The following is a 26,379-nucleotide window of genomic DNA, read 5'->3' as shown; positions in this document are numbered from 1 at the left end:
CAGCGCTGAGCAAACTACCGCGTGAATTTATTGCATCATTGTGTCTTCTTTTCAAACGAAGAAGGCCCCGTACACAACATTGTTGCCGTTTTTCATGTGGTTACTTCGTATTTGCGTCTAACTTCGTTTTTCAGTCCGAGCGTGAATGCATTCATCCCTGCAGCTCTCAAACAGCCATATTTTACACAAGTTCACTTCTCATGGCGACTTAATGACCTCTTGCAACATCCTCAGATGTTCCGCGCTTCTCTTTTCTTTATCTGTATTAAGCAGGCAATGTTTCTCGAAGCGCACACGCAACATTTCAAGTTTAATTCTTTTCTGAGGTGTGCGCAGTTTGAGAAGAAATCGAAAGAAACTTCTCTTAATTTGTGTAGTTTTGGTTTCTAAAACCAAAGGAGAAGGCTGTACCTAAAACCATAGAGTTTCCTGCAATATTATGAAAAAACTCTATTCCAGCGCGCAAGAGGTGTTACCTCTTGCGCGCTGGAATATCAGTTTTTTTCTTGTTCTTGTTCTTGTTCACCTGCAACTTTGGCTCACACCCACTGTGGGGGATTGGCCAAGACTTGAGTGGTTTTGCTTGTTCAGCGCCTCCTCTTTTTTTTTGTTAAAAAACAAAAACAGAGAAGACATCGACTTGTTTTACCTGGGTTTTACGGCTTCTACGACACAGGGACGCCAGCTTTTGATCATATGCGGTGGACAGAACAGTTGCCTATTAAGTTCATCAATCATATTAATTATTTTAATCGACTGCGGTGCTTCATTTGAATTCTTGCGATTGCACGAAACTATTGCGTTGTTTCTGCGGGCAGCCCAGATACATTTCGTATGTCTATTCTAGCTTAATAAGCACTTTGTTTGCCCTGCAGTAAATGTCGGTTCTGATAAAGTTGTTACCAACCAAAATCGCGTATACATGGTCCGATTAAAGCCTCCTACTACACACACAGCGGCTGTGTGGTCGTGGTAATAGGCACGTGACATGGATATCATCATCATTCCGTCGCGTGCCAGTTCGTGTGCTCGTCTCGTGCGCTCGTTCAAGTTACCGGCGTTTTCTGGCGCGTTCGTCGCAAGCTCGGGTTTTTTTTCCCCAACGCACCATGTCTTCGTATTTCGCCTCCACAATGTCTTTCCTATTGGATATGGCCATTCAGTACTGCGTCTTCCTGCCGCTAGACTTATGGACCAAGCACGCGATCAGAACTCACGGGTGAGTGAACTTGCTGGGCGCGCTATTCGTGGTTTCGTTGCTGTGCTGTTTCCGTTCTCGGTAAACTCGTTTGCTAGGTGTGAAAGAGACTCTGTTTCTTTTTTTTTCAATGCCTCTGTATTTGCGGTGCAAACGTTCGAAGGGTTGACTGAGAGCCGGGACGGGATTTGCCGCCGATTGCCTTGTTCTGTACGGAACGCACCCGTACCGTGCTTTCGTGGCGTCTTATATGCGGTTGAAATTCTGAGCCAACCGTCTTCACAACCTTCATCTGGTTGTGCTCTTCAAGATTATGAATAGCGGAGCCGTTTAAGCTTTCCGTTTGTTCGTAGAGTGTAGACCAGAAACGCGCGTCCCCTAGCAACCACTTGGCACAGCTGTGCCTCGGCTCGCATACAAAGAGAACCATATGATTGCGTTGCTATCGGAGAGAGAACGAGACAAAGATAGTGAGAAAGGAAGATGAGGGGGGAGGGAAAGGAGAAGGGGAAAGAGTAAGGCATTACATACCCATGCGTAGTATGGTATAGCAAGGGGGTGGGAAAGGAAAGTGAGGAGGAGGGAGAGGGTAAAACGTAGCATAGACTTGTAGGGAAGTGAGGGAAAGGAGGAAGGTAAGGTCACCAGCCCCGCTGTTTCCTCAATCTTCGTACCACTAGTGCACAGCCACCCCAATTTTTTTCGTCATGTCTTAACAACTCGTCTGTACAGCCACATTAGTGAGCTACAAGGCTACAACAGATCACCACTCGTTCTATCTTCTTTTTGTCAGGTCCCTGGCCGAACGGCTGCACATCTGGCGCTCGGAGGCGCAGATCATGGCGGTCCTGTCGTTGCTGCTGGGGCTGTGGTGGATGCGTGTGCCGTGGCTCCTGTTGGTTCTGGCGGCCTGCGCTTACTCTTCGGGTCGTGGTTGGAGCCCGAGCCTTGCCTTGGAGGCGGCCGCTTCCAGAGTGTTCGCCCTCTGGTTCCAGTGCATGGAGTGCATCGGAGTGGCCGTCGACGGAGGCCTGCGCAAAGTAGGTACTGCACACCCACAAACTCTCGTGACTTACCTACAGTACTGCTAAGCCTATACAGTACAGCCAATACAGTAGGGGCTTTTGCAGGGTGTTACAGGCGAAAACACACATCGCATCAGTCAACACAAATACACACATAGCTGCTGACCCGAATTATGCGGGTGCGATCCCGGCCGTGGCGGTCACATTTCGATGGAAGCGAAACAATATAGTACAGCCCAAGAATAAATACAAGCTCCGCCCGCGAAAACTGCAGTGCCCTTGTCAATCACCTACGTGAGAGAGTTGTGCAAGCTGGTTTCCTTTTAAACTGCAAGTGCTTTCTCCGTACTAAATGTAAATACCATGCACATCGAAAACTAAAGGTTCGTTGTTCCTCTCTAAAATATGACCTTTGGCTTAGCATTGACTTCAAAATCTCCGATGAAAGTTGCCAGGACGTCCAAGTTTTCAACTTATAACCAGTGACATGGACATGTGCCTGTATGGCAACACCATCTGAAACACTTGAAAAGGGCTTGACGTTAAAAAATTAGCAGTTGTGATTGGATCTCTGCAAATTCTCTCAGGGTGGGACAGGGATGACTGTTGGTGGAGCTTGCATTTATTAGGTTGTTACCGACTGTAGACTCCCAAGCACTGTGCAATATCAGTGAACGTTAGCGAACTCCAGGTGGTCAGAACTATCCAGAGCTCACCACTGCACTCTCTCATCGCCTGAGTTGCTTCGGCACGTTAAGCTGTATTAGCTAACCATCCGACTAATTTACACGTGGATTTTACGTTAATATCACTATCTTACATTTTACGCCCACACAAGATGTGACCTTTGATTGTGCAGAAAAACGATATCAACAATGTGACAAATGTTATCAACAAATGATAATTAGACTAAAGAAAAGTGAAAAATTGTTTGCTTCTTAACAGTGACTGTATTTGGATGGGGGCTAAATTGTAAAAACATCCAGGCACTTAGATATAGGTGCATAGTCAAGCACCCCAGCTGGCCAGCATGTAAAACCCTAAAATGTAATTTTGAAAATTTAAGCACTAGATGTGATCAGTAGAATACCTATTTCCATTCATTGGGTATCTGTCATTTGATAATAATAATTGTTGAGGTTTTGCATTCCAAAATCACAATATGATTATGAGGGATGCTGTAGCAGAGGACTCTGGAAATTTTTGACCGCCTGGGGTTCTTTATCTTGCACCTAAACCTAAGTACACGGGCCTCTATCATTTCGCCTCCATCGAAATGAAGCCGCCGTAGCAGGGATTCCATCTAGTGACCTTCGGGTCAGCAGTCAAGCACCATAACCACTAGACCACCGCGGTATCTGTCAGTTGACTTTGACAAATGGCCTCCAAGGGTTTCGGCTAATCTTTAATTGGGTACTGACACAAAATTTTGCGGCCGAGACGGCCTGTGGGATCGATTCTTGCGAACATGCAAATAACATCTACTAAATCAGAACAGCGAATATAGCTTGGAAGGTATTTTATATGGACATTGAAGTTCGTGTGGGCGATGCAGCACTACTATATGCCGCATCTTGCGACATTGACATCATCTAATGTGACTCCCAACTTCCGAGGCGTCACCACTGCGGCCGAGCTCCGAGCTGGCACAGCTAATATGATGACGCCATAGTCTCCATTGCCCTTTTGCCGTGCCTTTGCCAGCAGGCTACTCTTCGGCAGGTGCTTCCTAGTCCATGCGTGAGGCGAACGTGTAGGAAGCCTCAAGAAAGTCATTGCCACCAGATGACGATGATGATAATAACAATATTGCACAGCACATATGGCAGGTGAAAGAATGTCGGCACATACTGCAGACAACGCAGAAGTGCATCACAGTTCTGCGTGTCGTTTCACACGCTAGATGGTGTTGTTTGCACCGGGCGGCTTGTTGTTCTCGGAGCTCTCTTGAAACGTAACTTGGACAGGTTGGTAACAGACTGTAATTAAATATCTGTCACGTGCTGCAGCAAGCGATGTGCCGTGTTATGACTAATAGGCCCCCAGCAACATATTGCAGCAAAAAAAACGCCAAACCAAAATTTTTGCGTCGATGCCTCTTCAAATATCTTTTTTGCAGGTGCTCCCCCAGCAGTGGAAAATGGAGCAGGCGGCCACAGTGGTGCTGACGACGACGCGTCGAGTTGCGATCACAAGTCTGCTGCTGACCGTCGGGTTCCTGCAGCGCCTGTGGCGCGCCCTGGTCCACTGGCGGCGTGAGCTCTGGGAGGCCTACCTCCACCACTCGGACACCATCAGCGTGCCGGCCGAGGCGAGGGGTTCGCCCCCGCGGATCGCCCGGAGGGCGACCTTTTCCGGTGTGGTGGACCGCGTGGAGGTCACCGACCGCACTCCGCCGGAGCGGTGACAGCTGGTGGCGTTGCCTCTCGCGGCCCGCTCGGCCGTTTCGAGAGCGACTGCGCTCCGAGTGATGTAGAAAAAAAGAGAACTAACTGCCTTGACAAACGGCAGTGGTCTTTCTGCCGTGATGGTAAATGACCTTTATGGTGCGCTCCGAGTCTCGCTAACGCAGGTGTTGCGCCGTGCCATTGGGTCTTCCGATCGAAGTGGACTTGAGGTTGCAGATTGGTTGTGACGCGTAGCAGCAGATGTCTAGAAAACCTCATGATGTAGCAGCAGCATCTCGTCGCTCGCATTCAGTTAGATCCTGTACTCCATTTTATGCTTAAGGTCTCTCGCTGCAGAAGCTATGCAAGAAGGGCAGTCGTCTAGACCTATCGATCAATCCGCACTTTTTGTAGCAGTGCGGTTTAGAAGTGTAAATCTGGGTCATAACGCTGTGGCCCCAACACTTTGCCTGGATAAATTTTTGTTTTGATTGGCAATTGTATGAAAGCAAACCCCCACGGAAACACTTCTGCGGTGTCTCTCAAACATCACGATAGAGAGTTGTGAGATTGTAGTGCGTCGCACTACAAAGTTAGCGCAGGTGATGGGTATTTCATAAGTAGGCCTTGCTGTCATTCCCCATCCTTAGGCAGTCCTCAAACGTCGTGAAACTTGCGTCATCTCAAAGCCGTGTCCTAAACAGACCGGCGTTCTTTGCCACTCCTGGTGCACTAAGGTCTTGTTGCTGCCAGAAGCGGCACGACATTTCCGGCCCTCGAGCCAAGTGCATCTGCACTACGACACCTCGTGACTCTCGTTGGTACCTTAAACATACTGTGTATACGAATCTCGTAAAACAGGTTGAGTGGAATACAAATGCGGTTTGTACTGTTCCTCTATGAAGCAAAGTCTATCACTTGCTGACGCATCGCTACCATACCTGGAAGTAGTCTTTCCGACACCAAAAGAAAGCATCACCATCAGTAGGTGTGATTAGTAATTTGTTACTGCTCAGCACTTTTTATGCCTCTCATTAATGTCGGCTCTAATACAGTATTTTAGTACGTGTCCGTGTAATATGAAGCACACCGCTTTTGCTTGCAAATGTGAGCAATATTGCCGTATCTTCCGTAACGGTGCACCATAAGTACGGACACGTAGTACGAGGAAGATTCTGCAACAGTGTACCGGAAGTATGAAAATGGAGTACTAAGTCTGATGATCGTGTAAAGCCTGACAGCCTGCACTCGTTCGAAGCACTGTATGTTATGAAAAAAATGGCGGCGTTTCTGTCTAATTGTAGCTTTCGATGCCCTGTCGTGCAACAGAGGGCAACAAGAAGCCTTGATTTGTCTGGTCCTTCAATTTTAAAGTACAAGATTGAGCGCAACTGTTTTTATGTGGCCAATGGTTGCTTCAGGGGTATTGGTTGTCAGCATTGATTGGGCGAATGTGATCTCGGCAGCGCAACCTCGGTACACCGGAAAACGAGTGATGGAAAGTCTACGTCTTAGTCGCTGTAGTGCTGAAGTTAGTTTTAGAAGTGTACAGAAAGCAATTTAAAGTTGGGCTTGTGATATACAAGGCAGTGCTGTGAGAAACGGACAAGCAGCATGTGCTTGCAGCCTAGAATGATTGGTTTTTGTGAAGCTCTTCTTAGCTGTGACAATGTCCGGTGCGTTGGTTCATGGCAGCGATTATTTGGCGCTGATGTTTGCAGTTGTGTAGCAGATCTGTCGAAAGTGCTCGACTACTGCACGGTACGACGAAGAGCAGTACTTGTTAGAATCACGCATGCGCATAAATTTTACTGTATTTTAATTTTTTGTTCTTGCACACGGAATCTGGTCATCGTAGGAATGGTGCTGTAATTTGGCCTATAATCATTGATATGTCGAGTTACCTACCTCTCATCTTCATTCACACCTCGTAGCACTGTCTTCCTTTTCAACATGGTATAATGCCGCAAGTTGTGAATTGTGGAACAGTGTCCTGAACAATGTGTGCTTCTGTGTGATTGTTGAGTTTGTGTGTCTATTGTAGTGTTTGCATCGTGCTGGATGGCGTGGATTAGGATGGAGACAAACATGATGAGGCGTGTTTACTTAAACGCCATTACAGTGTTCTAGAAGTTTATAGTGCGCTCACTGAGCGGCGGAGCGTGACGCACTTCATGTCGCCGCCGACAGGCGGCGCGGGTCACAGCGTCACCTGAAACTTTCAGCGGGTTGCAGGGCGCGGATAGCGCGCGTTGTTGTTTTGCGCGCAAGAAAAGTCAATCATACGGTGCGCAACTCACGGAAGTTCTTTTGATGCAAGTTTTCTGTGTGTTGTGGAATGAGTTACTGTCGTTGTGACTGGTTTACGGAGGGCGAGCGATGTTTTAAGCGGCTATTGCATAAATGAATGCTCCTCTACGCAGCCGCTGCAATAACAGGGTGTGTAGTTGGGGGCGTTCGTTTTTTTTTGCTTTTTTTTTTGTCCTGCTGATCGATACGATTTTCAATGCACTTTCGCCACTGTACCTATCATAGCGACTTCACTCCCGCCTTTCGAGCCCCACTATGCCGAATATAAACAACGCCTCATTTTTTAAATTTTTTCGCGTATATATGATCTAGCTGGTCTTTGTAACCAACCCACTTAATGTTCTTTTTTTTTCTCGAATCAATAATGGGCGGAATCGCTCGGCTTCGTAATAAATGTATCCGCACCGTACGCTTAAAAAAAAATTATTTACAGACGTAGATCGTACAATTAATGCTACCAAAACTGCAGTTGGACTCGTATACCCAATAAAAAAATATTTATACATAGTTAATATGAGTACATAACAAGTAACATGTATAACGTGCGTACACATTTTTATTGCACCTTGGAATTGCACCAGCGCGGATAAAACAGGACACGAAGAAACACTCGACAGTGTCACGCACTGACATACTGATTTTATGTACACAAAACCATGCCTATGTATGCGCAAATGTTTGCCATATATGAATTATCAATGCCGAAAATGTCACTCATGGTCGAGCAATAAACAGATGCAACAAACGTGTATGAACATCTGCTAGTCGACTACGAAAATGAAAAATAAAGGACAGCAAGAAACGCCGGCGATGTTTGCAGTCGACAGCCGACGTACCAGGAACTGGGGCATCCCAAAGAGAGCCCAATCCCTGTGGACCTCCCCTGCTTCCTAATGAGAGCTACTTCAGCCCCCCCCCCCCCTGTACATCTCCTTTTTCTGTACGTCACTATTCAGCCCGTTTCATCCGTCAGTAGTTCTGTGCTTAGGACTTCGATAGCGAAACAAGCAGCCACATACCAGCGTTCTTTATTATTTTTTTAGAAGTACCCCTACCCCCCCCCCCCCCCCCCCCCTTTTTTTTTACTAAAGCACGAGTATGGTTTTGTTGTCACCACCCTCGCGCGTTTTCTTGCTTTTATTGCTGTCACACTTGACTCTGCGGTCACTCCTAGCTTCGTTGGGTCCAGCTGTTTTTTGTTGGCAAACGCTGCCCCAGAAATTTCTCTGCACGCACGCTGCATGCTCTATGTGCACGACCGCCGGAGGCTGTAAAAAAGCGCGTCCCTCCCTTCCAGATGCAGCGGCGGGCCGTCTTTGAGACAGTTGCGATTTGCGGATAGACACAGATGTCGATCCTTCAGAAAAACAAGCATATATAAGTGCACTAAAGCGGCGCGCGTGGTGCCGACAAAGGTCCTTCAAATGAATGAATGGCGTGAACATGCGCTGCAGGGCACACACTAATGGAAGCAGCAGGTTCAGCTACTTGGGTCAGTATAAAAAAAAAAAAGAATAAAACGCTCGAACCCCTCCCCTTCTCTTTTTTTTTGTGATCTCTTCTTGTGTCATTGTGGTGGCCCTCACCCCGCCATCAACCTCGCGTTTGTTGATACCCCCGCAACTACAGCCTAACCAGCGTATCCCCCACCGACCAAGGGGACGCGCTTCACAGCCCGCGAGAGTTTTCAGGAGAAACTGGCGGCAGCGCCCCTGGCGGGCGCTCAAGCTGTCGACGCGGAGAGGACCGCGGCGGCGCGGCGCAGGGATACGGCAGTGAGCCCACTGCCCCATTCTAGTACACTGTAACGCCATGTTTATTGACTCTCATAGTTGCCTACCGAATGAGCGGGCTTGGCTATATTCGGATACTACATTATCCCCCTTGAGGAAGAGTGTTCATGAGGAGCAAACAGAAAAATAATAAAATAGATACAATAGCGAACACAACTGAGTTCGGTAGGCAACTATGAGAGTCAATAAACATGGCGTTTAAGTAAACACGCCTCATCATGTTTGTCTCCATCCTAATCCACGCCATCCGGCACGATGCAAACACTACATCTATTTCTTAAGGTAAACGTTTCGAGTGCGTATTCATCGTAAATCTGCATTGTTCTGTATTTGCCCCTGCGTGTCCGTTGTTGAGCTTTTTTTTTTTTTTCAAGCAAGTGTGTGCGTTTTTTGACCACAATGTATGTGTGCTAAATTTATGTGAAGGAGCAGTGAAGTGAACTATGGATTTGAATGCCGTTTCTGTGTAGACGGAACAGTGGTATTGTAATAAAGTGCTGAATAAACGCATCAAAAACAATCTTGGGTCTTATCCATTTGTCCGATTCTCCCGTGAGGTCACGTAGCAATGCATTACATATTATGTAAACACATCGGGACTATCTTTGACTGTCGTTGGCGTCAGTTCATCACAGCATCGAGAATGCACATCATGCATGTCAGTCGAAAACATCGATAAGCCGGCGAATTCCAGTGATAACGAAACTGTTGATCAAACGCGTTGCCGAATGCGCTGATTTTATGTCAGTCTTATCATTCTACATCCCTGCCTCTGCTTATCTGTGTTCGGTGCGTAGCACCCATAGAGTTTCTTACGTAGCACCCACCCGGCAACTACGGCTTCATTTTCCTGCGTAGCAACAGACAGATCTCTGAGGCCACGCTTTTACCAGCTGCAGCTTCATGGGCAAAGTCTCAAAATAGCCGCAAATTTATTCTCACGGCCACCGTAGACGGAACGGGGTGACCGTGAAAATAACGCAGTCGCCGAAGAGAAGCGGAGGATAAGTTTTTGCTTTGTATTCTACTTTCGTTTGGCAGCAGCGCGCAGAGCTCTTTTCTTTCGCCCGTTGAACGGTTGAACTTTCGGGCTCGCTTCCTTCGCTTCAAAGGCACGACGGATGATTCACGCAGTCGCTTTGTGCGCGACAGTCACCGGCGAGCGACGCTGAAGCTTCCGATTTTCGAACCCCAAGAGAGGACGACGCGAACTCGGGAGGGAGGAAGAAAGCTCTTGATGGATGTTGTGGAGTGCTCCCTGAGCTCCTCTTCACAACTGCGGCGGCTGCACAGCTCGCTTCATCACTACGGCAACCAGGGGCCGTGCTTTTGACCGTCGCCGAAGCCCGCTGCATCGAGGAAATCGCAATGGTAAGCTACTACCACATATGCTGGCCTGTGCGTTTGCCTCTTGTATGCGCTCCAGCGCTCGCGCACTACATGCTGCTCAAGTTTCGTTCGCTTTGGGGCGCACAGCACAGCGCTCGCAAAAAGCACGAGGGCTAGCGCCGTTTCGTTCTCTCTTTCGCTTTCTTTAGTTTGTAGCGGGGACATCGGTTTGAGTCCATGTCCATCACCACGCTGGGATGATTCAGTGCCTTGGCTACAATTCATGGGCGTCACCGTTGCGTCATCGAACGTTTGTTAGCACCCGTGTAGTGCGCGGCTAGCATTTATCAGCTGACAGTTTGCGAAGGCGCGCAGCCGCGCTTTTGAACGATCTTTCTGTCGTCACGGTGTCATCGCAAAACACTGCCAGAGAAACAGCAGGACTCGGAGTTGCGTCGCGTTTGTTTCGCGCTTACATGCACATTCGTTACAAAGCATGAAACACGGAAAAACTCGCTAAACTCCCCGCAAGCCGACGGTGACGCAGGCGCGCTAAGATTTGCATCTAGTCTATTGTGCTTTTGTGCTGTGTTCGGGGAAAGCGCGCTACATCGAAACTCGACGTGGCTATATATTGTGCTCATTTTGTCGGTTGTTTGTTAGCGCTGGCTCTTTATTTTTTTACGGGCTAGCACGTGCGTTTTCGCGGAAGTACAGCGCCTTGCGCCGCAATTATGCACTCCGATTCCAAGAAGAGAGACAAAAAAAGTACTTGTCCGTATTTGTCCTGACACGTAATCGCCAATGAGGGTATTACATGTATCCGCGTGCGCGTTTCTGAAAATTCATATATGTGGGTGATGTGCCGAAAATAAAGTAGTTGAATGTCTGGCGCCCTATCCTGACTACTCTCGTTTCTTTCCTTCCTCGGTTTGCGCCACAAGTCTTTCGTTAAGCTATGCACGAACGTTACTCTGCGAAAGAGTATTAGTCAGTGGCTAGTATGTTTGTAGTGAAATTTCGACTATGAAACTGAAACCTTTCTGATTATGTTTTCTCTTTCATGTTTCTTTCATGAGCGTCTTATTCCAACATGGAGTTGCAGACAGGCACTTGATTTGCCTGCGAACATAATTTAGTTTCTGTATGCATTGCCTTAGCCGTATCGTCATGTCAACCAGGTAGTTAAAATCTTTGCAGCATAGCTTGTCCATGAAAAAGCAGCTAATTTTGAAAGAACACGCTGGTGTAGGCTTTTTGAGAGATAACCGAAGTCTTCTCTTTTGTCTGTTTCTGCCAGATAGGCACTCTGCCTTATCAACTTTTTTCTGTCTCTCTTCTCAACTGCTAAGTTGTTGACTGAAACCATTATCAATTGCTTTGTTTTGCAAGGTTCCAGAGCAAAAATGGGAACAGAGCGTCTTGTCGAGCACATTAGTGAAACGTTCCTGCAGTCATTTCAGTAATTCCTTTAGACTTCCAATAATGGATTCAGACTTGGGAAGCCATTTAGAGATTAGAGATACGATCAGACTGAGTTCCTAGTTATGAACGGTGCACCATAAGATGATGGTGCAGAGAAAAGTTGGGAGGGGCACGTTGATCGTGACTGACAGCCACTGCCAACCATAGCCAGCTCTGTCTTCCCGGGTGAAATGAGACTGCACTGGAACTGGATGCTTATTTGTAGCTTGTCTAAAGTGGCTATGGCCCTTTATCTGAGAACGTCAAACGTGTCTCTTCCTACAAGTACAGCTGAAGCTTGTTACAAGGAAGTAGCATCAGGACAATAAGTTAGTTCATTTTATCCGACATTTGTTGTAACAGTATGGATAAATATCAGCTCCACCAAACTGGCAATCTGGCTCTCGCAAAAATTTTAGATAAATAAAAAATGCAGTGGCAATACCCTTCGTCGTCACATGAGCTTCCAAAACTTTCCCGTTGTATTCATATGATGGCACAACCAGTCAGATGCGCTTTTTTTTTTTGTGCTGGATGACCAAAATTTCCGCAACTTTCTCAAACATTAAAAAAAATGTGGTTGAGAATTTTTGTTTGCTATAATTTTTTGCTAAGATTGCCGACTACAGTGCCAGCGATAGAACACAGGCGACCTTGCATTAATTTTCTATGCGCATTATAGATGCCAGAAATATGCAACCAGAAATAAACTGTGGACGTGTGTTGAAAACGAGAAATTTGAGCACTTGAAAATTCTTAAAGGAGCCCTGCGACACTTTTCCAAGTAGCCATGGAATGGCATCGCTAAAGGACTTTATTGCCTCACGAATCGACCACCGCAAAAATGTTTAGAATCCGTCAAGTATGAGCGGAGTTCCAGAGATTTGTCGCACGCTGTAATTGCTTTCTCACTTCTCTCGTCCCGACGAGCGTCGTGGAAGCTTAGCAGGGAAGGATGGCACGGGGGAAAGAAGTTACGTCACACACACGTCATGACCTTCAGCACTTCTTTTTCTTCGAACTCGTGGCTTACTTAGTGTGATCGTGCGAGTGGGCACATGGCGGTCTCGGTAACTACACAGCTCATGATGCTCGAATCAGCCAATGGCTGTGAGTTTGGGTATATGGCATGGTCATTTGGGTATATGCATCATTTGTTGAAAGAAGAGGGAACGGTTTCTAGCTGACTTCGAAAATTGATTGTAAATTCTAGGCCGAGTGCTTTGCTATAATGTTTGGCTCGCGTGTCCTCAGAAGCCTCCACTACCGATCAGCAGCGTTTTCTGACCATGCTGAAAAAGTGTTGTGGGGCCCGCCCACTTAAGGGGGCAGGGTAAGTGAAAATTCGAAAAAAAAATTTTTTTTTCTAAATATAAAAGTAGGTTGCTTTCTACAACTTTTTCATGTATCACACTACGTCTGTGAAATTTTTATCAACCTAAAAAAGCGAAACTGAAAGCAATGCGACCAGGCACATGCCCCCTTTCATGGACGCTGTTTTCGTAGCTTTCTATCATCATGGAATTGACAAAGAGAATGAAGCTTTTTTTTTTTAAGGTGAAAGGAAAGGCCGTCGGGCAACAGTGTTTAAGTTATTAGCCACGAGTGGATAAATAATCGGAAAATGTTGACAGAGTGAAAAACGCGAAATTCAATTTATCTACTTCTCAAAACAACATTTCTTGTCATGTTGGGGCAATTATTTTCAAGACGACAAAAGATAGCATGCTGATTTTTTTTCAGCGCATACTGAATGTTTATATGGCTGTATACTGAACTAAAGTTGAGGCTGTAAAATGAATCGGTTTTGAATTGATGGTAAGAAAATTTACAAAAGTTTGTCTCAAGTCATCTGGAAGAAAAAGAAAATTGGTAATAATATTGTTTTTTGGGGCAATGAAACAACTTTAGTTCAGTGGATAGAACACAAGGCACTGAACAAAATGATACAAATATCTGGCCACTATCTTTATTAGTTGCTGAAAAAAGTGCACCACAATATACCCAAAAATACGTGGGAAGTACAGGGCTTATTCTATCCCCTTAAACCTAAAGCCCCTTTCTCCCCCTCCTCCCTTGTGTAATCGAAATATCCACACCTGAGAAATTTCTGGGGAGAACCCTGGATTCACCACTACTTCAATAGATCCCTTCTAGAGCTCAGAAGGGATCTTCTAAGATCCCATCTAAACAATTCATAGGAGCTGTTAACAAGGTGATAGATATTTTTTTTCCCCTTTCATGAACGCTGCTCTGCACTGCGGGCTTTTGCAAAGCCGATTTTCTGGAAATCAGCTGGAATTTTTCACGACCCACGCTTGTCCTTCTCATGTGGCGCAGCCGCTGAACTCAGACTCTGGTGGCATGAGGAAGCTGCTCCGGTCAGTGGTGGCCCGGTGCTGCTCCCTGACGCACCTGGTGGCCGTCTTCGACGTGCTGGTCCTTCTGGTGGCAGTCATCTTCCAGGGCTCGACGCTCGACTTCTACCTGATCCAGCACAACCAGGGCTCGGTTGCCTGGTACTTCTGGTTCCTGGCCGACTTCCTCGTCCTCATCGGCATCATGTCGGCCGTCTTCCTGGCGCGGCGCCACTTCCGACGGCTGGCACCCTCTCCCGTAAGTGTTGAACCCATAAGAGTTTCCTACTAGTATTACCTAGAGGGGAAACTGGCGCTGCGACGCCATTGTATGCATCGAGATGCTGGTACTATATGTCGTATTTGGATTGGCATCATTCACGAAGAGACCGGACATCTCGGAGAGGCGTCCGGCTAGAACCGTTCTTTGCGATAGGTTTGCATTAAAGGAGCCCGAAATGAGCTATCATTTCTTAGCATTGCACAGAAACAAGTTTTATTTAACTTTGAGAACTTCTGCTTCGATGTGCAGTTTTATGAAACGCAAAATGTAGCGAACGACCTCTGAAGTTTCGGAAGACAGACGACAAGGTCAGCGTTCACTCTGCGACAGTTTGTCATCTGTTTCTTCCTTTTGCTGTTTGCTCGTAGCCTGCAGGTGAGTGAAATTTTGTTTTTAAATGTAAAATGGATTAATGGGATCCGTTTCTGAAGCTTTTGATTTAGAGAATCTTTATTTGCACAGCCGTATTCACGTTTCAGGCCAAGCCTCACTCAATGCCAGCCAACACAAGCCTCGTAGACACATATGCTGTCATTCCTGTCGCAGCACAGCACCCCTTGAAAAATTTCCATAGACAGTGGCGCCAGATTTCCCTCTAGGTACCAAGTAGGTACTTTAGGTACCTCCCCCTCTGCGATGCAACGAAGGGTTTGCACCCCCTGAGACAAAATTCTGTCAACGCCTATACTGTGCAGTAATGTGTGCATGTAAATGATAGACTTTACGGAAGTATGAAAGAAAAAATCGCTATTTTTTATTACAGTTGTGGTGTGTGCGCAGAGTTTTGACACTTATGTGGATTGCAAAACAAACAAATCTCTTGGGCATAGGGGAGATTAATCCATAGTAACATATATGTAGGAAACAACAAAATTGATATTGATGGATTCATCCTCTTATTCCTCTTATTCGTTCTGGTGCTTTCACAGAGTTTTGAGATTGCCATGGATTGCAAAACGAGCGAATCTCTTGAACATAAGGGAGATTAATCCTGAATAACATAATATGTATCATAAACAAAAAAAATTCATTCATTCGTTGATCTTTTGAAGCTCAGTTCCTTAAGCTAAAACTTTCTTATTTTTATCGTGCCGTGGGGTATGTCAAGTTTGATGAGGGTTATAGGGGTTCCTTTTTGCAACAAGCATGAACACAACAAGCCGCGCGTGCGAACCTGTCCCTCGTTTGGATCACACCGTGCACTAGAGGAGTGTAGTTACTCGCTACTAGTGCTACGCAGCAGCCCTAACAGTCAGAGCTGTGACCCCCTATCCCGCGGTTCGCGTTGAGTTGCGACCGCGGCGGGTTTCAGGACAGTGGGGACAGAGACAAGTCTTTCGACTGAAGGTGTTTATTCACCTCAGATGCCAATTGCAACAATAGAGTAGCACATGAAGTTAACACCTCAGCGGCGGAGTGTTCCGCACTACTGGGGGAAACAACTGTTAAAAATAGCAAGCACACGTCGAGGGAATGATAAAGGCTCATCTCACTTCGCGTGGCTGCTTTTGCACTCCGGTCCGGGCCGGTGGTTCGCACTCCATGGCCGGAGCGCTGCAGGGGTTGATGGCGGCGGTGGTGCTCACGGCTTGGGTCCGATGTGGTCAATCACACCGCCCAAGACCGAAGACACGGGGGGTCCCCAAGGAAGCGACGCGCTTCCTGGGGTCTGGAGAGGAGTCTCTCCAGAAAAGGGCAAGGAGGGAAAACGGGGCATCTCGACTTCGGCCATGGAGAGCAGGGCGCGAAGGGCAGCGGGAGCGGCACAGTGCCCTCTCCCACGCAACCCCCCTCGCCACTGCGCGTACAAACGTAGCGCGAAGCCGAGGTGCCGCCACGTTGAAGACAACGGGTTGCGTGTGCAACTCCACAGGGTGTAAGTTAATGTGAGAATATGAAGGCAACAGAAAACGAGATGTCTAGGTGGTATCCTTAAAGCCACAGAGAAACTCCTCTGTGAGCTTAACAAACATTCGTTAAAGAAATCTCGGTGGTGCCGCCAGGAATCATGAATGACTCGATGGCACTTAACAACTACGCTGTTAGGCATATAAATATTTCTTTTCAGTTTCATATGTGTGTGAAGTGTGTGTTTATGAATTATGTTCATTAGCTGAAGTGTAGCTACCGCTTTTTGCTAACTATTGCATAATTTTCACCTTTAATTAACTCTTTCAGTATTCCGATGCATGAATAACTTATGACTGTCCATGGCGCTGCCATGTAACAGGGAGTCGGGATCCTTGTCAAGCTCCTGGTACATCTTTTAGTCTCGTGCCCTCCTTTTTTGACAAAGAAAAATAAAGATGAATGACTGAACTGCTGCTACTGCTACTGCTACTACTACTACTACTACTACTACTACTACTACTACTACTACTACTACTACTACTACTACTACTACTACCCTACTACTGCTACCCTACTACTACTACTACTACTACTACGACTACTACTACGACCACGACTGCAACTACTACTACTACTACTGAACGAAATAGGGAAATTGAAAGTCTCGTTTTTCTTTGTTAGACACAACGTTGTCTTAATGAGAACCAACAGACTTGGATCAAGCCAAGGAAAGAGCAGGGGACGTTATTTGTAGTAATTATGATATAAATGTGAAGAAATTAAAGTGGACAAAAAGAAAACTTGCCGCCAGCAGGGACCGAACCTACAACCTGCCTTCAGGTAGTATGTGAGGGATTTTTGGTTAGCTGCCAGCTCGTCAAAAGCTCACGTGCTACGTGACGCCGGCAGGCAAACAGAAAAGTTTCACGCTTGTCGTCATGACTACGAGTGGTGCTAACACTCCCAGGTTCAAATGCACAGATATACCCGATAAAGTGGACGGGAGGACAACTGCCACCGTAGCTCAATTGGTAGAGCATCGGATGCGTTATTCGAAGGTTGCAGGTTCGGTCCCTGCTGGCGGCAAGTTGTCTTTTCGTCCACTTTAATTTCTTCACACTTATATCATAATTATTGCAAATAACATCCCCTCTACTTTCCTTGGCTGATTGTTTGTTGGTTCTCATTAAAGTTGTGTCTACTACTACTAGAACAACAACAAACCTAGTGAGAGGCCTTTTAAAATGAGTGGCATTGTGTGCAGGATCAACCAGACGATGCCACGCCCGAGCCGGAGCCCCCGCATCCGTTCCTGGGCCGCTTCCCGCTGTGCTACCTGTCGTGGCTGCTGTATGCCCTGCTGCTGGTGGCCAAAGTGGTCCTGCTATTTCGCATGGACGTGGCACAGAAATTGCAGGGTGGGTGTCAGCAGCGCTCTCTTACGGGAGTGTCGGGCAACTTTAACCTAAAGCCCCTCTATTTACGGAAAAGTACTACCATCTCCTCTCCTAAAACACTAGGTATTTTTTCTGTATTTTTTGCTGCCACGAAGAAGTCGACAATTGCGTGCTCTCGGAAGTCCCAGGTGAAGCTTTCAAATAGGGCCGCTGAAACGCTGGATAGAACACTAGCGTTCCATGTAGCAGGGCTGTTGACAGGCGCGTTTCACACATATGGAGAGTAGAGAGGAACTTTCAGCATGGTGCTTAGGCAGAAAAAACAAAATACAAAGAAGTGAAAGTGCGAGTATCTCATGTGGATGCAGTTGCCCGATCGGAGATGCAGGAGTGAAAGGAGTGGCATTGATCAAAGGTTGACGGTACTTTTCCGAAGGTAGAGGCGCTTTACTTTAACCTTGTGCAGTCTTGCTGAGTAATTATAGTCAGATAAAACTTAAAGGAGTACTGACACAAAAATTTTCAGTCGGCGCGTTCTTTTTTTCTTTTGCTTCAAATCAAAAGCCAAGCCCCCAAGAGGCTAGAAAAATGTACTGGTAAGCGTGAGTGGGCACTGAAAAAGCAATGACAGTATATTTTAAAAAGCTAGTTTAAGTTTCTACTGTACCCCGACGTCACAAAACGGTATGAGCTTCTCGTCATGTGCTCGCGTAAAATATCGTGACGTTTCCACGACCGCTCCGCACCGTGGCACAGTTGGCGACTTAAAAGTGGCCATTTTGAATGTTTTGGTGAATGACTAGCGGCCATTTTGGAAGTTTTGGTACCTGATGTCATCACAACCAGCCAGACTGCTACGTGAAGTCACCAGAATTAGTACTGTAGCCCGACGTCAATCTAGTGTCGATGTCAGTAGGTGCACAATGGGAAAATTGACTTTAATATCAAAATAAAATATCCTATCAGCATTTCCTGAGCTTCACACTTGCTCAGACCACCGTCTCTGTATACAGGAGGTTTGTATGACAGAGTAAACTCACCTTCGAAAAATGGTGTCAGTACCCCTTTAAGGCATTAAAGTGATGTGATGTGGTGTGATGTGTTGCCCGATGTTGTGAAATGAATGCTGTTGCGTTTGAAGGCATTCACGTTAATGGCAAACCTCATTGCTAATGTTTTGCACAGATGACAACGTGTACGGATCCCAGTTTCTCAAGGCAGTGGTGGCGGTGGCGGCGGTGATCTTTCTGCTGCTCGTCGAGAGTCACAACGAGGCCGGCGCCAGCTCGGAGCAGCGCACCTACCTGCACTCGCTGTGCACGGGCACCACCTTCGAGGTGCTGGACAGCGTCACCTTTCTCGGGTTGCTGTTCCCCAACGAGACCCACCTGGCACTGACGTACCCGCTTGAGAATGCCGTGCTTGCGCTCACCTGCGTCAACTTCGTGCTGCCGAGTGAGTGCTCCTTGTCCTATTGGGTCTTAAAGTGGTCATGAACCACTTTTCCACGTAATCATGGAATGACCCCAGCATCAGAGTTTATTGCCTCCCAAATCAATTGCCGCGAAAATAGTCTTTTAGCAAATTACGGAAATACAGTATGCAAATACGGTAAGGCAGTACAGTAACACTCCTCCTTTCCTGTTCGTTTTGCTTAACCCACTCCCAGTTTCATTGACAGTGCGCCCACCGAACGACAGGTGTCCCGTTAGGCACTGACTACGGTGACGGGGCCCGTCAGCGCAGTACCATCGTAAAAGTGATGGGGCCCGTCACCGTAGTGTAAATTGTAATAGTGACGGGGCCCGTCATAATAGCCCCGTCATCGTAAATCAGCGACTGCGCTGATGGGCCCTGTCATCGTAGTCAGTGCCGTCCCGTTAACAATGCATAGACTGACAGGCAACAATAAGGCGTGATAACCCCACAGTAATTTTTGAAAAACTTTTGTGGTGTTGGGGTGTCTTCACCGGCAGAAGCATGAGCGGGAAAGGAGAAGCACTACCGTACAGCAGTAACTTGCTAAGAGACTCTACTGTCTCAAACCCGGCAAGAACAAGTGGAGTTACAGGGCTTTGTAGCGAGCTTTAAGCGCTTTCTCTCTTCTCTCGTCTCGACGAGTGCGCTGGGAGGAGATTGCACAGGGAAAAGAAGTTACATCAGCGCGTGTCATGTCCTCCAGCGCACTGGATGAAACGCGATTGCTCTTTCCCATTGCGATTCCTGTTGTGAGTGTGGCTCACTGTGTAACGTTAGCATACTATGGAGTGCTACGCTAGTTCATGGTGGCACCTCGTGGCAAGAAGTGCTATTGATTTAAACACCACTCTTGATTTATGTCGGCTTTTAGCCAATAGCATGCTATCTGCTGTTTGACGTCAAACAGCAGGTGCTGGCAGCTCCGAAGAGAGTGCGCACAGGCCTCTGTATGAAAAAAAGGGCGCCCGAGAAAATGGCAAATTCGCACTCCACTTTTAAAGACTCCTTGCCACGCACGACTGCGAGATTTGGCTGAAATGTTCATAACAGTGTCTGCTTTCCGCAGGATGTATTTTCTCACCAAGCCTGCTGGGTAGTTCACGACACCTTGAAACTTGTCGTGAAATTGATAACTGATACACAGGATTAAAATGCATCCCCTTCAGCTCGTTCGTTGTGTTTGTGCTAGGAAGTATGACTGTCTGGTAACAATTGGCCAACTCTCCAACTTGGCTAACAGAAGTGAAACTCCACAACCAGTTTAGACTACATTAGTATTTCAAAACACTATTTTTGTTAAATAGATGGATATTCTTGAACATGGGGTGTCGCTGGAGTCAACATTTTGATGGGTGGTCCTGTCTTCTTCAGCTGCTGCCTTGAAGAAGACAGGATTACTTGTTGAGACGGTGGCTCCAGCGACAGCCCCTCTTCAAGGATTATATATTTCCAAGCCTCCATCTTCTCCTGAACTTCTGCCTTGTGGTTTGGATTTATTCTTGTCAGAGGCATACTAGTTATAATTGAGCTGTAGAAAATGCCATTCGTACCATGAACAGAGGCTTAGTAATCCAGAAAAGGTGCAAAAGCAGAATCCAGGACAAATTACCTGAAAGTCTGAGAGGTTCCCTACAACTGTGATAGAGTTGAAGCGCAGTACTGTAACATATTATCTCGTATGTACAGTTGAACCCGGATATATAAAATGTGAAGGGGATCACAGAGAAGTTGTATAATGGATAGTAATTCAATGTATAAAATATTCACAATAATTCATTATACGTGGGTTCGATATATGCTTGTTCGACTGTATAACGATGGGAAACTTGTTTATTATGAGATGTTCCTTATCACTATCGAGAAATGAAGTATCCTGTGTTTATAACGATCATAAGGCGTAGCAAAGATAGTTTCAGTGAGATCCAACTTTACTATAACGAGTTTCGACTGAGCGCTTGTTTACCAAACCACTTTTTATTTGGATGTAATAAAATGGATGCACGAATGCATTGCAGTGCACTCGTTTGCTGTACTGTTCTAATGTTGAATCGGTAACGTTTTCACGTTAGTTCCAGCCCGTGAATTTTCTTTCCTTGTTGTTCATGTTGCACGAAATTTTCGTCTGCGCAGCCCTCGCCCTGTTCAAGTTGAGCCAGTGCGAGTTTGGCCAGCTGCCACGACCCCTTGGGCTCAAGCTACTCTACAAAGTCCTGCACATGTGTCTCATCAACGTACCTTACCTGAGCATCCGCATCTACCTCTGGAGCTTCTTCGGCCACGACGTCTCACTCTTCCTCATCAAGAACCTGCTCGGCATCTACTCCGCGTTGCGCACGCTCATCCCCGAGCTGCGTCTCTACATCTTCCTGCTCTCCAACCGGCGTCGGAGCCACACCTGCATCGCCGCCGACCCCATTGAGCTGAAGGTCATCTGCGAGAAGGACGATAGGCACGGGGACGACGACGGCGTGCCCGGCCGGTCGGTTGGCAACGTGCTCTAGCCCGTACGTGACCGTCGTGACTTTCTCGGACACGACTGACGTCGTGCGCTTCTGGTGCGCCAACTGGTTGACCCCATTGAGCTGAAGCTCATCTGCGAAAAGTACGATCGGCACGGGGACGACAACGGGGTACCCGGCCGATCGGTCGGGAACCTGCTCTAGCCCGGACGTGACAGTCTTGACTTTCTTGGACATGACTGATGTTGTCACGCTCTTCTGGTGTGCCGACCGGAGCGGACTCGTATGGGCGTTGCGTCTCGTGCCTCTGTTGGGGACACCGCAGACGCCACACCTTATTTTCTGCAAGTGTGTTGACCCGAAGTGTGTTTTTATCTGTTTACTTAATATGCGTTTGCGAACGACGCCGTAGGCTCGGATGTATGTATATTGCCGGCTCTCGGAACCGATAATTGCTCGATGTACAAAAAGAGGAAAGAAAGAAAAAGACATTGCCCTGACCAGTCATCGGCACCGCGCTTTCAAGATCTAGGGATCGCAGAGGCGAGAGAACATTGCCGCTCGCGTCACTGGAGATTCGAAATTGCGGGAACAGTGAAACCCGAGCTAGTGGGGCCTAGCTTCAAGACCGTGCTGTCGTTCTTAAACTTGAGACATGTTCCGATGCTTGGCACGTTGATGCAGCTGTGCTTACTGGTTGCCTAATGTACAATCCCTACTTGAAGTCCAGTTCGAATGTTGTGTGACCCCTCCGCTTTTCGAAAACGCAGTTTTGTGCTCGCTCTTGCGCCGAGAAAAGTATGAGTACACAGTTCCGGTCACACGCGCAGGGACCCGGAGGTCTCTTCGAGAACTGCTAACCGATCAAAGCTATCCGGCGGTGGCGCAGCGTTATCTCTCGGCAGCTCGTGGAAGTGTGGTTTGTGCATTTGTTAAGCTTCGGCTTTTTGCAGCTTTGTTCCGGACGCTGCAGTACCTTCTCGTAGGTGTGCGGCATGTATTTTATCGTCTCTTTCTTCATTGTTGAGGAATGCTTAGTAAGCCTGTTGTGTGCGTGTTTGCATCTTGTGTACAGGACAACAGCACTCGTGAATCTCCCACCCCAATGCACTGAAGCTCAAAGTTACTTGTGGCAGATGATCACCGTCGTATTGGCATGTCGGGGACCACTGATGTAAGTCTTGGTAGCTAGGCATTGTTTGGTAAAACTTCAGCGACCATTCATGAACTGCAGGGCTCCCGCCATGGCACATTGCAGAACAACGGCTTGTATTGCTTAGAACAACTCTGAATGTGTTTCCCTTAATGATGCGCACTTTGGAATTGTGTCTATCCAAAGTTGCGTGCAGCCATTTCATGCCAGCATGGAGGAGCTGTACTGATGATGTCTTGCTTGGCATGGACGCTGTGCTTGTAATCTTCGTCACATTCATGGTAGCGCGGCATAATGTCTTTGGCAACACCTCCTTGATTTATGTTTTTTATGCACCTGCTACGAATGGTCACTGCTATAGTAAATTGATGCTGCTCAGAGAGCCTTCGAGCTATATTGGAGATAGAAGTGCTCAAGTATCGGACAAGTGAGAAGGGAATCATTGGAGCAGCTTTTTAAGGTCACCTTCACGCAGAAACTGGCTGATTGGAAGTCATCGGGGAACCGTATGCACTTCTTTGATGTGATCATCCAACGACCTTTGCCAAACGTACAAGAGCTTTTAATGATGTGCTCAACTCGCACCAGCTTCGCGTGACGTGATGTTTCCGAGCACCTCCTCATCCGTTTTTTAATGCGCGGAATTTCCACTTTCACATTCCAGGGATTGCCGCAAAACAGCTCTGCATTTTCAAACTAGTTAATGTTTGGCTAGGTATTACCACGCCTGCCTCGAGCTGGAGCAGTTGCACGCAGTTGATGCCAACCTAGGGCTCTATTTTTTCCCAGAGGTTGTCGCGTACTCCTAGTTCGATCGATAACATCTTGGAAGCCCAACACGAGAGGATAAGGTTGATGCGACAACATTAAGCCGCTGAACAATCGCGTTGACGCGTGCGACCGGTACAAGCCCCAACGTTTGCCAAAGTACCATCATGAAACAGTAGTATTTAGCCTTTCGGAAGCAAGCTGTTAATGCTGCATTTCGGAGGACAGTGGCACGCATTTTTTTGCAGTGTTGAAGCATCACTAATGGTGGTTACTTGACGGCACAAGTTGTTTATTCGTATAGTTATGCGATTGCCGTCTTTGTATGTGTTTTGAAACCGAGTCGTAGTCATTTTTTTTCAAAAGAGTGCTGGGGTGAAGCTTGTACATTAGGTCACTAAAGTTTACGGTGTACATGCTCAAGGGCAGAACTTTCTTGATGCCTGAGCTTGTAACTTATTTGTCAGCAAAAGTACAGGATGGTGAGCAACGACACAGACACGGCATTATGTCCATATCCTTCTTTTCTGTACTGTTCTTATGTACTCTAAAATAGTTGCTAAGAGTCATTAACATGCTCAAGCATATGGTCTTTCGACCTCATAGTCTCAAGCTCATTGCTCTCGTCACATTCTCTCTGACCCACACAATAGTCCATTCAAACCATGACCCGTAAAATCTTGTGGTTTCCCGTATGCCTGAGAACTCATCGCCCAAATAGCGCCGTTGCCTTTGCGTGAGAGCTCACAAAAAGAGACTTTCGTGAGTGCTTGCCACTGAGCGGCTACAAGTCCCAAAACTGCACGTATTGCGGCATGATTGAGATTACGTGTCTTCGCACAAATGTGACTTTTTCTGCGGCGTGACGTCTGGCACCTGGATCTGCTTCTCGGACGTGTTGCCTCTTGCACAGGTGTGATGTATACCATAGGATTTGCCAGTGTTTCGAAATGAGTGTGATAGCATGCATACTTTTGGGGGAGGTTCTTGGTGGGGGGGGAGGGGGGTAGTGAGTAGGAATGTCCTGTGTTGTGACATTACGCGTTCGCTGCCTGGAGAGAGATCTTGTACGCCTTCTGTTATGGAACGTCCATCCTCACCAGACACATTTGGTTGAGGCTCACATTAACATCGTCAGTGTTACGTTTACGACATTACAACAGTCCTCAGCGCACGTGATTGGTCCAGGCTCATGGGTGCCGTCATATTCGTGACGTAAACATTTGGCGTAAACATCGCCCATGTGACGTCGCGAATGTGATGTTTCCACCAAATGTCTACGTCGCAAATGTGACAGGACCTGTGAGCCCCGACCATTTGCGGGCTCTGATGACTAAACGTTTCGTCACGGAATGCGTGCAAGATCGTCCTGCAGGCGTTCATTAACAGCAGATGCATTCCACTTTCACACCTGTGACTGATTTCCAGCGATTAACCTAACGAAACCGAAAGGCCAACTCTGTCACTGCTGCTTGCAGTAGGATACTCAAGCATAGACTAGCACTGACGAGCGTTGTTGGCCCTGTAATGCTTACGGCACGCGCTAAATGTCGTAGTTGTTTCGTCCGTCATCCCGTCACGGTCACTACATGTTGCACACTCGCCAAGAGCCAGTAGGTTAGTGTTGAAATGATCAAAAATCTTGCCGAATGTTTGTCCACATTTTATGTACCTGCACAGACCGACAGTTTGTGTTGCACCGTTTGTCACAATGTTTATAGACACTTAATTTTTACGCACTTAAAAGAGCCTCTGAAACAAAGTGTATTTATACATAGTCTTGAGGTTGTACAGTGTTTCACGGATTCTCTTGGCGGCATTCTGGTAGCGTTATTTTATGCCGAATTCGGGAGTCTCGACATGACGAGACGTAATCTGCTTTAACTGGCCAAGTCTACGTATATTGTCACGTGGTTGGGATGCGGCCGTGACAGTGAAGAAGTCGCAACCATGTGACAGCATGTACTCGTTTCTTTTGAGGGTGGTGCATGGGCTGACTGGCGAAGAATGAAATTTGTTCAAAACTCAGTGCTTTTTCAAAAAAATGTTGTGCCATTCTTGAAGGCTGCAGGTCATGTTCCATGGCCGCTTGCGAGAAAAGTAATGTTTTGTTACTATCTGTACAGAACTATTAAAAGTTCGGCGTGTTCTGTATGTACAGTGTTCACGGAATCACACGCGACTTCGGAAATTCAAGTTTAGCAACTGGTATGCATAATTGCTGAAGATAACGACGTCCCATTGCTATGAATCGGCCAATACTAAAGGTGATTTTGGCTTTTGTGTAAGTGTGCAAGCTAGTGTTACGCCGATGTAACGCGTACCGAAGGCAACTGAAGCAAAAGTTACATGCATTAGCCATAAATTGTCACGTTTCCTTTCGTGAGCGCTGTACTCATTAGAAGAGTTGTACCTAATCGTACATTTGCTTAATTACATGAACTTATAAGGACAGGACTTAAGAAGGATTGTTGTTAAACATTCAGTTACCTTTGCTCTGTAGGCAGTGTACAGTAAGCTTCTGTGGCTCTGATTTTGTCTTTGTGTACGAGTTGTGTTCGTGTTATTGTACATTTAGCTTCATTGTGTTCATTGCTCATTTAAACATATCGCTAACCCTTTATGAGTGCTCAGGAATTCTATGCTTTCGTAGTGTTCTTTTTTCTTATTATGGACGGTGATTTCAAACATATACTCTAGCAAGATTTGAGCAGAAAATTCAAGCACTGGGGTGAAAGGATTCAGAACATCTACATGGTTTAATTGTTTGCCTTACCTATCTGCCAGAACTTTTGTGGTACCACTCTCTCAAAATGGACTTGCAGTGAAGCGAAAGCTGCAGGGCAAGCCAAGGTTACTGCATAGTATGCAGTAGTAATCGTGTTCCTTGCTTCACTTATATTAAAGGTAGAAATTTCAAACGATGCATGAACATTTGTAGATTCTGTGACACCCTAAAGAACTATCTGTAACGCATTCCTTGAGGCTTTATTGTGTAAGTATTGGCAGCATAAAAAGCGCATTAATATGTTCTTGGTCATATGCCATCAGCACTTAATTGGGCCTTGTGCACACCATAGCATTCGCTGCACTGCAAAGAGTTTCAACGTATCTAATATAAGTATT

General features: G+C 46.7%; 2 protein-coding genes across 3 annotated transcripts; both read left to right on the top strand.

Moving 5' to 3' along the window:
* The first annotated feature begins 1,022 nt into the window (after positions 1–1,022).
* On the top strand, positions 1,023–7,801 carry LOC119407196 (uncharacterized). Its single transcript, XM_037674071.2, has 3 exons — positions 1,023–1,219; positions 1,992–2,238; positions 4,343–7,801. Exons 1-3 carry the CDS (start codon positions 1,110–1,112, stop codon positions 4,628–4,630), a joined length of 645 nt encoding a protein of 214 aa, XP_037529999.1. The 5' UTR covers positions 1,023–1,109; the 3' UTR covers positions 4,631–7,801.
* A 1,878-nt stretch (positions 7,802–9,679) lies between these two features.
* LOC119407195 (transmembrane protein 121B) lies at positions 9,680–25,027 on the top strand. Of its 2 annotated transcripts, XM_037674069.2 has the most exons (6): positions 9,680–10,084; positions 13,847–14,122; positions 17,262–17,415; positions 18,580–18,849; positions 21,004–21,299; positions 21,462–25,027. In XM_037674069.2, the coding sequence occupies exons 1-6, from the start codon at positions 10,082–10,084 to the stop codon at positions 21,534–21,536; spliced, it is 1,074 nt and encodes a 357-aa protein (XP_037529997.1). In that variant the 5' UTR covers positions 9,680–10,081; the 3' UTR covers positions 21,537–25,027. The 2 variants fall into 2 exon arrangements, with proteins under 2 accessions (XP_037529997.1, XP_037529996.1); XM_037674068.2 differs by having other exon boundaries at positions 9,681–10,084; positions 21,004–25,027.
* Positions 25,028–26,379: the final 1,352 nt, after the last annotated feature.

This window comes from Rhipicephalus sanguineus, chromosome 10, assembly GCF_013339695.2.
Source record: "Rhipicephalus sanguineus isolate Rsan-2018 chromosome 10, BIME_Rsan_1.4, whole genome shotgun sequence".
In the NCBI taxonomy this organism is placed as follows: Eukaryota; Metazoa; Arthropoda; class Arachnida; order Ixodida; family Ixodidae; genus Rhipicephalus; species Rhipicephalus sanguineus.
Note: the sequence above shows the minus strand (reverse complement) of the source record. Positions and strands in the feature narration are given on the sequence as shown.